Genomic DNA, 12,568 nt, shown 5'->3' with positions numbered 1-12,568 from the left:
GGGGAGGAACAAAAATTAAAAATAAATTACAATGGCAGCAGCTAACCTACAACCTTACTTTTAAATAATAATGATTATTATTACTATTAAAGTCAGTGTAGTTGCACTAGGTCTTGGGCTTAAAAGAGCAGACTGGAAAAATCTCCTAAGTTCTACCACTGCTTAATTAATTGATTTTCTTTGTGACCTTGAGCAAATTGTTGTATTTCTGTGCCTAATTTTACCCACCTTTAGATGATGCACATACTTTTTTTCAACAGGATGTTATCAGACTTGACTACCACTTGTAAAGCTTTTTGGGCTTCTTGGATGAAAGGTATTGCTGTGATATAGTGACAAGCTTGTTAGAAATCTACTTGATAAGCAAAAGAGCAAGTCATTCACAATAAGTATAATTATTCAATGATTTAAGCTTCTTAATCTACTTCCACAGTCTTGGCAAGCAGATTGTGATTTCTTCCATTTTGTATAATGAGAAGAGTATTTTTTTCTCTTTTTACTCTATAGATTGATTGCAAATATTCAGAATTCAAGCTGTGTTGCTCATTTGCAATCAGTTGAATGAGTAACATTATTTCTACTCATGATTGGATGAATGCCCAAGGACTTGTGTGTGCAAATTGTAAAGTTTGTTTTCTCAAGATACTCATCTGTGTGACATTGAAATTTGCTGCCTTTGGAGAGCAGTGCCAGTAAAATTCGACACATTGAAGACCACTGAAAAAACTGAGCACAAAAGTGAGACAGGGTGGCACTAACATTTTTTAATGGGACTTTGCAGATTAAATTTTTGTCTAAATGGACCAAGTCCATTATGGTTTTAGTTTTTGTCTGTTGCTAAAACTGTGAAGAAATCCAGTGTATTGAATTCTGGACCTAATATCATGCAGAAGGGGGGTGACACTCAACCTGTTCGAAGGTAGCTCCCATGTCAAGCTCGCAGCAGATGACTAGCAGTGGGGTTAATCTGTGTGTGAGTTGCAAAGCAGCCTAAATCCTGGATTGAGGGAAAAGGCAAGTAAGCGAGGGATAAGAAGTTGGGACCCAACTGCATACCTTGTCTATCCCCAGATTGCAATGGGACAACTGGATCTGTAAGAGGTTATTGTGTCATGTGGGAAATTTTTTGCAGAAATTCCTTTCCCTGTGGTCTCTAAGTTATATTGGTTATATGAAGACCCACAGCTTCTAAGGTGCAGAAGTCTGGCCCCTCCTGAGGAGGGCCATGAAACAGAAATAATATTTGAGACTTGAAATCCTGATGCGTAAGAGCTAAAACGAGTAGTATTGCTATTGTTTCCTTTGACAAAACATATTATGCTAGCCAGAGTATTTTTAACAGACTGGCTTTGAAGAGAGATTGGGAGCAGGATCCACTCATGAATGGATTACCATCTCATAGTATGTTGTGGTACCTTTTTTCCACCACTAATATCTATCAGCTGTATCTACTATAAAGCTTCAGCTGAGTGAAAAGCAACATCATGTTTTTGCCTCTGTATCTTTTGCACATGTCAGGGTGTCTTCTTGTAGGTCAAGATCCTCTTTAGACCAGGATTCACTGGCTACTCTTATTTCACAGGATGTTTTAGAGCCTTGTGACCCCTGTACCAGTTTGCTCCCTCCTTTTGCGGCCCTCCTATTGCAAGCAGAAGTAATGTGTGATGTGTTGGAGTGTGGTCCAGCCAAAGACCCACGTAGAGAAGAACAGGGACTTGTGCTTTTGAATGGCAACTCCAGTAGGACCGCATTCCGCAGCTTAGGGGACAGGTCGGTTTGAGTTGATCTAAAATGAAATGTTCTGTTTGCATTTTCCGCAAAGCAAACTGATGGTAACTGCAAAAAAATATTGAGGACTTTTGTACAAACCAGTTCTCTTTGGCCCAGAATTGAATGACAAATTCCCTGCTATCTTAATTCATTGACAATCTGTCAAAGGTAGGTTGTAAGAACTGTATTTCCATGCCAGTGCAGTAGTCTGGCTATTGTAACTTGTATTGTAACTTGTATTGTAACTTCCCACTTTTTTTTTTACCTTTTTTTTTTTTTTCTTGAGAGCTGGCTTTGTTGAAATTTAAGGCTTTTGACCATTACCTTCTGCTGGATTCATAACTTCAGTCCTCTTTAGCTGACAACTCTTTGGCAAACACAGCCTTAGAAATGCTCCTTTAGACAGTACGATGCGAGGAGCAGTGATGCTGTAATAATCTCACATTGTAGAGAGAATGATCTCTTATAAAAAGGCACGTTCATATTAAAAATTCACAGCAGCGCACTCCACTCCCCCATTATAGGTAATTACAGAGGATTTTAAATATCTGATGCTAGTTGGCAGCGTACAATACCCTGTCAGCAGCAGGCACTGATTTGTAATTTAATTATCATAAGACATCCACCTGTTCTTTTGTCAAATGAAGAGTAGCATTTCCGTGCAATCATGCTTTTCCCTCCAGAAATTTGAATTAACCCTTAGAGAAAGCTCTGGTTTCTAGGGAATGGGGTAATTTCAAGGACATTTGCAGGACCCCATCAGGACGGAGCAATGGAGATGAATGAGGCATTTCTGCAAGAGAGTCTTAATTCTGGTTTGGTATTTTCAGCCTTACCACTGGCTTTTTGCTGTGTCAAGCTGTTTTGGTTCACAGCTGAAAGCATTTCAGTGAAAAGATGCTGTGGGAGGAAAGACATACGAAAATCAATGAGTTTGGTGCTAAGAACATGAGGCAAACACATAACAGGGTTGACCCAGAAATGTTCTAGGCTCGTACTTTGTGAAGAACGAGAAGGTTGGGCTTGGGGTGGGAGGGACATAAAGGCAAATGGAAAAGTGGAAATCTGTTCTGTAAACTTTCCAGTTTATGGCACATGGACATGGATATTTTTGAATTTGTCGTGGGAATGTGCAGTTATCGGATAAAATGATCAATTTTAATTATAAAGTGTAGTTTTCATGGGAAAATCTACCAGTGGGGATCCATGCAAGTGTTCTGCTTTTTGGGAGCACAGGGCTCAGGATGAACCAATTTCCTCTGGGTCTAGGGCTCAGGATGAACCAATTTCCTCTGGGAAATTGGTTCATCCAATTGGTTCATCCATCTGGCTCTCATTTATGCAACAGTTACACTGCAGTGTGGTGGGGAAAGGACTTACTGATGGTCAAAGAGATGTTCTCTCTTTAATGCCACCTTACACTGCTTCTTGTGCTGTAAAGCTGCACAAATGATCTGGACAGAACAGTGTGTATATATATAGAGAGAGTACAATATTTGTATCAGAACTAGTGTGGCCAGCAGGACTAGGGAAGTGATCGTGCCCCTGTACTCGGCACTGGTGAGGCCGCACCTCAAATACTGTGTTCAGTTTTGGGCCCCTCACTACAAGAAGGACATTGAGGTGCTGGAGCGTGTCCAAAGAAGGGCAACGAGGCTGGTGAGGGGTCTGGAGAACAAGTCTTCTGAGGAGCGGCTGAGGGAACTGGGGTTGTTTAGTCGGGAGAGAAGGAGGCTGAGGGGAGACCTCATCGCTCTCTACAACTCCCTGAAAGGAGGTTGTAGCCAGGTGGGGGTCGGTCTCTTCTCCCAAGTAACAAGCGATAGGAGGAGAGGAAATGGCCTCAAGTTGTGCCAGGGGAGGTTTCGATTGGATATTAGGAAAAACGTCTTCACCGAAAGGGCTGTCAGGCACTGGAACAGGCTGCCCAGGGAAGAGGTGGGGTCACCATCCCTGGAGGTATTGAAAAGACATGCAGATGTGGTGCTTAGGGACATGGTTTAGTGGTGGACTTGGCAGTGCTAGGTTAACAGTTGGACTCGATTATCTTAAAGTTCCTTTCCAACCTAAAAGATTCTATGATTCTATAATTCTATGACAAAACACTTTATGGCTTCTGCCACTACTGTCTTATCTCTTTGGAAAGCTGTCACTGGACATTTTCATTTTACCATTTCCCGGGGAGATGAGATGACTCTGGTATTCTGCGGTTACTTCTCCTAATCACGTTTTAGCAAATGACTCACTTTAAAGAGGGTGTCTCTGAGTAGTCGTCTTTTTTGAAAGAGTACTCACTGGATTCAAAAAATAATTGATTGCTTGAGGCTTAAATTATTTGTGTGCCAAGCCTTAAATGTGACATTGGTTGGAGTACCATCTATTAGACTGATGGCTTCTTGCCCAAATAATACTTGTCTGGTGCCAGTCATTTTATATATTCATTAATTATGTTATCTAAAAAGTGAATATGTGAAGGGTTGCAGGCATATCCCAGAAAAGAAGAGGAGAATAAATCATGTCACGTGTGTATTCTGAAAATAATTGGCAAGTGCTGAAACATTTCCATACATGAGAGCAAAGGCAGGAATAAACCGGGATGATTTCCTTCGGAGGGATGAGTAAATGAAGTAACACCCCAGAGCTGAGCGGTCAAAGTGAAATGCAGGAGCAGCAGAGAGGTCTGCTTTGCAATGTCCTTGTGAGCGTACTTGAACTTAAGACTTTTTATATTTCTTATATGGCCATCCAAATAAGTCTTAGTCTTTGATTTTGCTCCTTCCAATATTTTAGCATATACCTGTCAGGTGAAAAAGGCATTTACAATGACACTATCTGCCCCTCTCTTAGTGCCACAGACCTGTGAACTCCCCTTCTGATTCACACTCTGCTCTCCTCCTCCTGCTCCGTGCTGTAACGTCTCAACATCCCCCCCCACTGTGTTACGCCACGAGAATTATTATCCCCCATGAGACCCGTTCAGTAGTCTTCTCCCTCAAAACAGCGGTGTGTATGAGTGTCATGTATAAAAGGCAAGGCTTTGGCAGCGGGGGGCTGCAGGTGCCTCTGTGAAGAGAGGTCGGAGCTGCCCTGTGCCGAACATAACCGGTTCCAACCGGTTCCAGCCGGTTCCAGCCAGCTCCAGCTGGCTCCAATGGCCCCACCACAAGACACAGCTGGGCCCGTCTTTAAAAAGGCGGTGCCTTTTTAAAAAGGATTCTAGCTAAAGGACGGATCTGGTCATTTAATCTAATTTTTAGGGTTATATGCCTTGTTGTTACAAGCTTCGTTTTGGATCTTGGACAAGCTGCTTACCTCCTGTTCCTCATGTTGCCTCTCCGTGGAGCAGGAAGTTACAACACCTCACACCCTAATTAGTGTTCAGGGTAAGGAGAAAACTTTACCAGAGAGTAATTTTCTGCCTGACTGTGGCTCTGTGGAAGTGCATGTGTGCTCTCCAGCATCAGCGTACCTGGTGCTAAATGGAAAATGACTCAAATATTTTGCGGAGAAAGGCTGTAGAAGTGCGGTTATTAACGTGGGGATGTGAAATGTGAGCTGACGCTACAGCTCAGCCAATCAACACGTCCTTTTTATTTTCATTATCAACCCTTGCCAGTATGTCGTCTCAGATGTCTATCTGATGGTAGAAGCTTTGTGTATCAATGCGATACACCACATTTTCTCTCTTTGATGAACTGTTAAAAAAAGAATGAGGTATTCTCTCCAGAACAGATCAGGAAATCCGCGGGTTATATCATCTGATGTCTGATACTTTATCTGTTATCCCATATTTACATTAATACATGTGTATTGCCTCCTCAAATCTTATTTGTTCTCCCTTGCTATCTTTTTTCTCTAGAAATATCGTTATCAAGATGAGGACGCTCCACATGACCATACTTTGCCTCGATTAACCCACGAAGTGAGAGGCCCAGAGCTTGTTCACGTGTCAGAGAAGAACTTGTCTCAAATAGAGAATGTCCATGGATATGTCTTACAGTCGCACATTTCTCCTTTGAAGGTAGGATCGATATTCACTCTTGCTTTGGTCCTCAAATACGAGAAAACATGTAGCACGAAGCACTTGGGAAACTTATTTTGTCATACAAACAGACAAGCTGCTTTTTGAAAGGTATCATTGCAGTTTGATTATCCTGTGTTTGATTAGCCTTGAGTTTTTAAGGCTCGCTATAGTGTAACAGGTAATGGTTTAGTTGGCAAAGCTTTGTGTTGAGATGTGAGCTTTTTTGCTTTGAGTGAGATTTTTGCTTGAGCAAAAATCATTCCTGGCAAATGAGCCTTTTTTCTCTACATTGAGAAAAGAATAATGCAGGTTCTCGGCCTCAATATCACCGTGATTTTGGAATGGCAGACTTCCCTTCCTGATTGTCCTTGTTCAGAAATTGAAAAAAATACTGTAAATGTAACCATCTGATGGAGTCCTGGTTTTTGCATCTCTCAAAAAGCTACATCAAAGTCATAAGTTATGCCTGAAAAGGGAGCTCATTTGCCAGTATTCAGATCCTTACTACTCAAGCACTTGCTGTTTTCTGTGGGTTTTGCTGCAATTCAGGACGATGTAGACATATCTCTCTGTTATCTGAGGCAACTGTTTATAGAAGGTTTTTCTGTATGTGTGTCTGGTGTCCTCTGATATATCTGCCTGGGTAAAAGGTGTTTATCTTCATGGTGAACCTGTACGTTAACCAAAAGAAATCCATTTCTGAAAATTACATTTGCTCTTTAATAAGACTGCAATAGTTTGAAGATGTTCCTAAAACTTCTCCAATGAAAGGAGCATGGATGGAGTGATGAGCATGATGGTTTTCCTATTTTTATTTTCTACTAGGCCTGGGAAGGGGAAAAAAAGAATATTTTTTTACTAGAGGTGGTGATGTTCTGGATAATGGTTTTGTTCAGGCAATTAACTAAGCAGCAAACAAGGCAGATGGGCTTTGCACCTTCTGGTGCTCAAAGCCTGTGAAATGGGCATCGCTTGCCTAGCAGAGTGATTACAGTGCGGTTACAAGTGAAAGGGAATGTTTATTATTAAAGATTGATGTGAATGCAGCTGGTGTTCATTGAGCCTTCATGGAATAGCCATGTGAATTAATCTTTGTCCTCTGCTCTTATTGTTCCGGTGTGTAGTTTGTATGTCGTTTGTCTTTTCATGTTTTAGCAGCTTTCCAGGTTGCTTACCTAACTTCTAGTGCAGAAGCCAACAGTATCAAGCAGTGATCTATCTTCTTATGCTGAAGTAGATCAACTTAGTTATTTGGAAGGGATTACCTCCATGTCGCCTCTGTGTAACCTCAGGGGATGATCACAGACAAAACAATTTCTTGCCTGGAAGGGAAACATCCCTGCTCCTCTAAGGTTCCTTGAATATTAAGATTATAGTGGTGCTTCTTTTTCATGAAAGTCAAAAATAGATGTTTTGCTTCACAGATGGAGACTTTCAAGGAAGGCTGCATGATCCAAGCTGATAGTGTAGCAATGATGACAAAAAGCTTATTGTGAAGTGAGGTGAAGGGTATCCCCAGACACCTACAGTTGTCTTAAAACAGCTCCCAGTCCAATTTGCTCTTGTGACAGGAGAAAGTTGTTTTCTGCTGCTGTTTTCTGAAGTGATGGGAGGAGAGGAGCTATATAGTATTTCCTCTTGGAAATCAGTGTCTTATTCCTCAGCCTGAGGATTTCTGTCTTTGACTCTGTCACTTTCCCTTCTTTCCTTCAGATTGACAGTGTCTCATGCCTGCCACTTAATAGTGTCTCATGCCTGCCACTTAATCTAAATTTAGTAATTTGTCTCTTCAGATGGCTTTGAAGTTCCTGCTTTCTTTCTCCTGTAGTCTATGTCCTGTCTTTTAACCTTCAGTAGAGAATTAGCTCAGGAGGCTGGAGTAAACCTTCTGCTAGAGCTCATAGCACTGTGGTACCCTTCCTATCTGAAATACGTGCTTTGGATCCACTTTTGTTTCTGGGAATTGTTGAAATCCCTGTTCAGAAGCTTTTTGTCACAGTGATTTCCACATAGTTGAGAAACAGCATTCCAAACTCTCCAAAATCCAGTCAGAATTGGTTGTTTTCTTGAATTCTAGACTTTCCATCTTATAGTCTGATATCATTAAGTATTCCGTGCTCTTCTCAGTAGTATTGTGTAAACATGGCTGCACTGAATAGTGGTTAAATCTGAGACATACTGCCTCTCAACCCATAGCGTGCCTTCCTAGGGAAATGTAGAACACTGTTTTTTAAAGATTTGCTGGATAAGTGTGCCTGCAATTTAAATATTTCGTTGCCTTGCGTGAGAGGTGGAACTGCTGGAATCCTGCTCTGATGATATATAACAAATGCTGGGGTCCAAATACAGCCTGCCAACTCTAGTCTTAGGAGTGAGAAGACACTGGCAATTGCAGTGGGATGAAGCTGTCGGGAAACTCCACCAAGAGCTGTTTGCACTGGAAAGGCTGACTCGTTCTGCCCCAGTTTTCCGAATACAGGTCAGAGCATTTGGTGCAAAGGGAAAATGTGTGTAAATGAAAGTCAGAAGTTTGCTTGTACCGAGAGAGGGATCACATCACCTCCTGTGTCACTAGGACTGTCTGACCAGCTACCCAACCGGCAAACACGTTGTGTGAGTTGTCTGGCTGAGTGGGGTTAAGTCACTGCCTGACTGCATTTCACTGGCTGAATTTCACTGTGGGATCTACAGCACCAGGGTGCATCTCTCAAAGAATTTTTGACACAGTCTTTTGTGTTTAGTGGCTGCAAAATGCCCTGATGACAGGATGATTTGCCCAGTATTTTTCTCTTTGAAATAGTATCATAAAAGAAAAATGTTTGAGCATAAAAATAATCTAGTTAAGATGCTTTGGAACCAAAGTGTTGTCCCAAGGCCAAGCCACATATCTGTCTTAATCACATCACTTTTCCTAATTGACTTGAGTTTGGCAGAGGAAAGAATTGCTTGTTTCCATACGTTTGTGTTCATTTGGAAAGAAATCTGCAAAGACCACGCAATCAGAAAACTACCCTTCAGGGTGGCTGGTTCCAGCCCCCAGAGCTGACCAGTGCCCACAGCCATCTCTGGAAGTCACAAGCGTTATACCTTGTCAGTACAGGTAGACTGCTTGCTACCATCACCCCGCCTGTGCTCCCAGGTTTCCAATGAACATCTCAGTGTGCATCCATAAGCCAGCTTGACAGCTTGAGGACAGACTTACGTCAATACAGTTGCAAGCTCTGTGGATGGTTGAAGTTCAGGCAGAGAAACCACGGGCCTGCCTATACTCCTGTGTACATCTCTAAGTAAAACATTCCAGAGATTCTTGAAAGACTTTCTAGCCCTCAGGATGAAAGGATTCAGCCCATCTTTTTGAAGACGTGTGTGATTCAAAACGCCTGACATGGTACTGTGTTGCATAGAACAGATACGTCTTAAATTTGATATCCAGTTGCTGTGTACAAATTGTTAAAGAACTTGGCTGTAATTTCGTATTCCAGATTGTGTGGTTTGATGTAGTCCAGAAATATCCTAGTGGAGTTTGTCATTATTGGTTACTTCAGAAGTTTTTTATAAAGAGAATTTTTTTTATCGACCTTACCCTAGTCTTGTGTGATGAACAATCAGAAATCTCATCCTCAACCATTCTGAAAATCTCTTTGAGACACTCAGATACTGATTATGATAAATACTGTTTAGGAATGTGAATAGTTTTTCTGATATTGACATGTCTTGTAATCTTTCAAGTACCTAAAATCTAGTGTGCACTAGCCAGATTACTTCTTTTCGGAAGATAATAATGAGCAAGAACAGTTGTGCTGAAAGCTAGACCCTGTTTTCACTGTGATGTTTACTTCTGTAACTTCAAATTTCTTGCATGAACTTTGCTTTTCCACTTTTCTACTACTTTACTTCCTGTAGCATTTCCCCTACACTCAGTTCTGGAAAATGCCTAATTTTAGAAAGCTTCAAACTTCTGTTAAAGGTTGATCTACTTATTAGTGTGGAGAAGATAAAATCTGCAACAGCTTCAGCAACTTTGAATGTCAGACATTGAAATTTTAAAGGAAATTTTCAGTTACGTAGCTGTATTAACATTTGGGAAAATGCTAACATTCGAGAAGTTTTGTGAGAGAGAGAGTTGCCGTATTAAGATGATAAATATTCTTTGCAACTTACAGAGGTGATGAAATTGTGTTTTATTAATCTGTTAAAGGCAAAAGTATTAACAGAATGAAAAGATAGTTTAAAACCATTTTCTTGCACTTTCCCTCGTTTGACACTAGATGGTGTAGTAAGCTCAGAATCCTTTGCTCGGCATCTAGAAAGCTTCAGTGACATGCAGTGGAGGTTTTCCTTATGTGGTTTGTGCAACTTACAGAGGTGATGAAATTGTGTTTTATTAATCTGTTAAAGGCAAAAGTATTAACAGAATGAAAAGATAGTTTAAAACCATTTTCTTGCACTTTCCCTCGTTTGACACTAGATGGTGTAGTAAGCTCAGAATCCTTTGCTCGGCATCTAGAAAGCTTCAGTGACATGCAGTGGAGGTTTTCCTTATGTGGTTTAGAAAGTGCTAATTCAGTAGATTCAGTAATTCAGTAAAAATGCCTTTTTAGAAATTAGGTGCCTTCTGAATCCCTGGTGTGTTGGGAAATCTGAATACAACATAACCGTACCTGAAATTCAGACACGTGAGTTCTGTCTCTAAATCAAATGCGCCTCTCTTTCCCTTCCTCCTGGGAATAGAGCTAATCAGTGTTCATTAAATGAACGATAACTCTGGCTTCTAAATGAACCTTATTAGTATTATTGTGATGTTAGATTTCTTTTTGGTTTAAGTATATTCCATTTTCTTTAGATAAGCTTAAAAGTAAAAATCCATGTAAGCATCTTGCATCTCCTTGCTTGCCTGAACATTTTAAATGTCAGACTATTCCAACCACCATCTCCACCTCGTAATTTAATGCAAGGTGTGAGTATAAGCATCAATGGCAGTTGTGCAAAAACAAGTAGCCAGGTAAATTACTGTTATTATCTTAGCCTAGGATATTTTTAAACAAGGAAGTTCAGAAACCTCTTCAGTTGCCTCCTCTTTGATGGCCTCACTTTGTAGAAGGGAAGGAACCACTCTGGATATCCTTTTTTTTTCTGTCCCAGGGTGTTGTCCTGCAGCTCAGCAGGGCTGCTGACAGCTTATAGAAAGTCAGGACTGATGGAACGACTTTCCAGTGGAGAGAGGGAAAAACCTCTCCACATGAAGCAAACGAGCAATTCATTTGCTTAGCAGTCTCCAAAGCTAAGGTTATACATGAATTGACATTTGTGCAAATTGCTTTTCAGAAGAAGGAGATTTGCTTCTCCCATCACCACAGCACATTGATTGCATTTGTTCTTTTTCCTTGATGACGGCAAAAGCCCTTATCTTACCCATTACTTGAGATTCTCTGTATCTAGTGGGGAAAAGATGTTTTGTTTCTGCTCCAAGCCAGACCTCTCTCTTTCCCAACTTCCATCTTCTGGTGATTGTGTGAAGTGTCCTTTGCACTCCTATCATTCTTCTTTTTATCCACCTGGGTGCAGGAAGGTCATTTCTGGGAAGGCTCCTGGAATCTGGCACGCCCCCTTTGCTGTCTTTAATGAAACAGCTTTTTTGTTATCTCCGAAGCCTTCCTTGTCCAAGTGTGAGTCAGACCTCACTACAGTAGTTGCGCTGCTTCTCTGACAAATTAACAAAGATGGGGAAAGAGGCTCTGAGGGTGAGCCTGGATGATTAATTAATCTGTGAAAAATGTCTTAGCCTGAGCTTCCTGGAAACCGTCATGAAGAGTAATTTTTTGTGACTAAAAATGTAGATTAGGTAAGAGCTATTTATTTCATGAATTAACATTGATTTCAATAAAAAATGAGTTCTAAAGACAATTTGGATAAATAAGGTCAAAACATTCTATATCGATTTTTTTTTTTCAGATGCAACCGTTCCATTTCTCAATTTGAAAAGTTTTGGGACTATTTTTTTACTATCGAATTCTGTATAAAATACTAAGTCATGCACTGGTTACAGGCACTGTGAAAATAGCAAACCCCAAGACTCTCATGATGTTGCAGTGGATCACGTGAGCTGTAGATTAACTCGAGATGTTGCTGCACAGAGCTGCAAAACAACATTAGAAAATACACTCAACAGGCCTGTGGAGCTGTTTTAAATGAGCAATTGCAGGGAAGTGCTCTGCCCATGTAATTGTAAATACCTCTAGCTACCAGGGAACCAGATTTACACAGGAAAAGCTGGTTGCTACAGCTTTCAGCATTACCTTGCCTGATACTCCTGCATAAATATAGTTCCTAGTGCTTTTGGGGGGATCATCTAACTGTGATAAGAAACCCCATTTTTTTTTCCAGAGCTGCTGAACATCCTTAATTCCTTTTACTGGGGAAGAACCCTATGTTAGAGTTGAAGTGCAGATAGGGAAGAGAGCAAGATAAGGCTGAATTTGTTTTAATTTCTGTTGTTCAGGTGTGACAAACAGTTGAGGCTGTGCCGTAGCACAGGCTGTTCTTCCAGAGCAAAGATGCTGCATTTCAGAGACTCTTAAGAGCCGTGGAGGATCGTGAGAGGCTGACGCTTTGTAACGTGTCAGGAACAGAAGTCTGAAGTTTTCTCTTGCAGTTACAAAATTAATTGGAATTATATAGAGGACATATTAATGTATGCATGGCTATATTAGCAAGCCATCTAAAATTTAATTTTGCATCCTTTTCTTTGCTTACACTGACTACATTTCATAAGTA

General features: G+C 40.8%; 1 protein-coding gene across 3 annotated transcripts in view; it reads left to right on the top strand.

Annotated features, from left to right (window-relative positions):
• The window catches only part of DLG2 (discs large MAGUK scaffold protein 2), a 1,087,547-nt gene that overhangs the window by 493,065 nt on the left and 581,914 nt on the right, over positions 1 to 12,568 (top strand). For all 3 annotated transcript variants that reach the window (XM_019472611.1, XM_019472613.1, XM_019472612.1), the window contains 2 exons: positions 5,630 to 5,791; position 7,303. In XM_019472611.1, coding sequence (XP_019328156.1) covers positions 5,630 to 5,791; position 7,303 — 163 coding nt within the window. The remainder of the gene's footprint in view (positions 1 to 5,629; positions 5,792 to 7,302; positions 7,304 to 12,568) is intronic.

Source organism: Aptenodytes forsteri, unplaced genomic scaffold (assembly GCF_000699145.1).
Source record: "Aptenodytes forsteri isolate BGI_AS27 unplaced genomic scaffold, ASM69914v1 Scaffold180, whole genome shotgun sequence".
NCBI lineage: Eukaryota > Metazoa > Chordata > Aves > Sphenisciformes > Spheniscidae > Aptenodytes > Aptenodytes forsteri.
The sequence above is the reverse complement of the archived record's forward strand: the minus strand, read 5'-3'. Positions and strand labels throughout refer to the sequence as shown.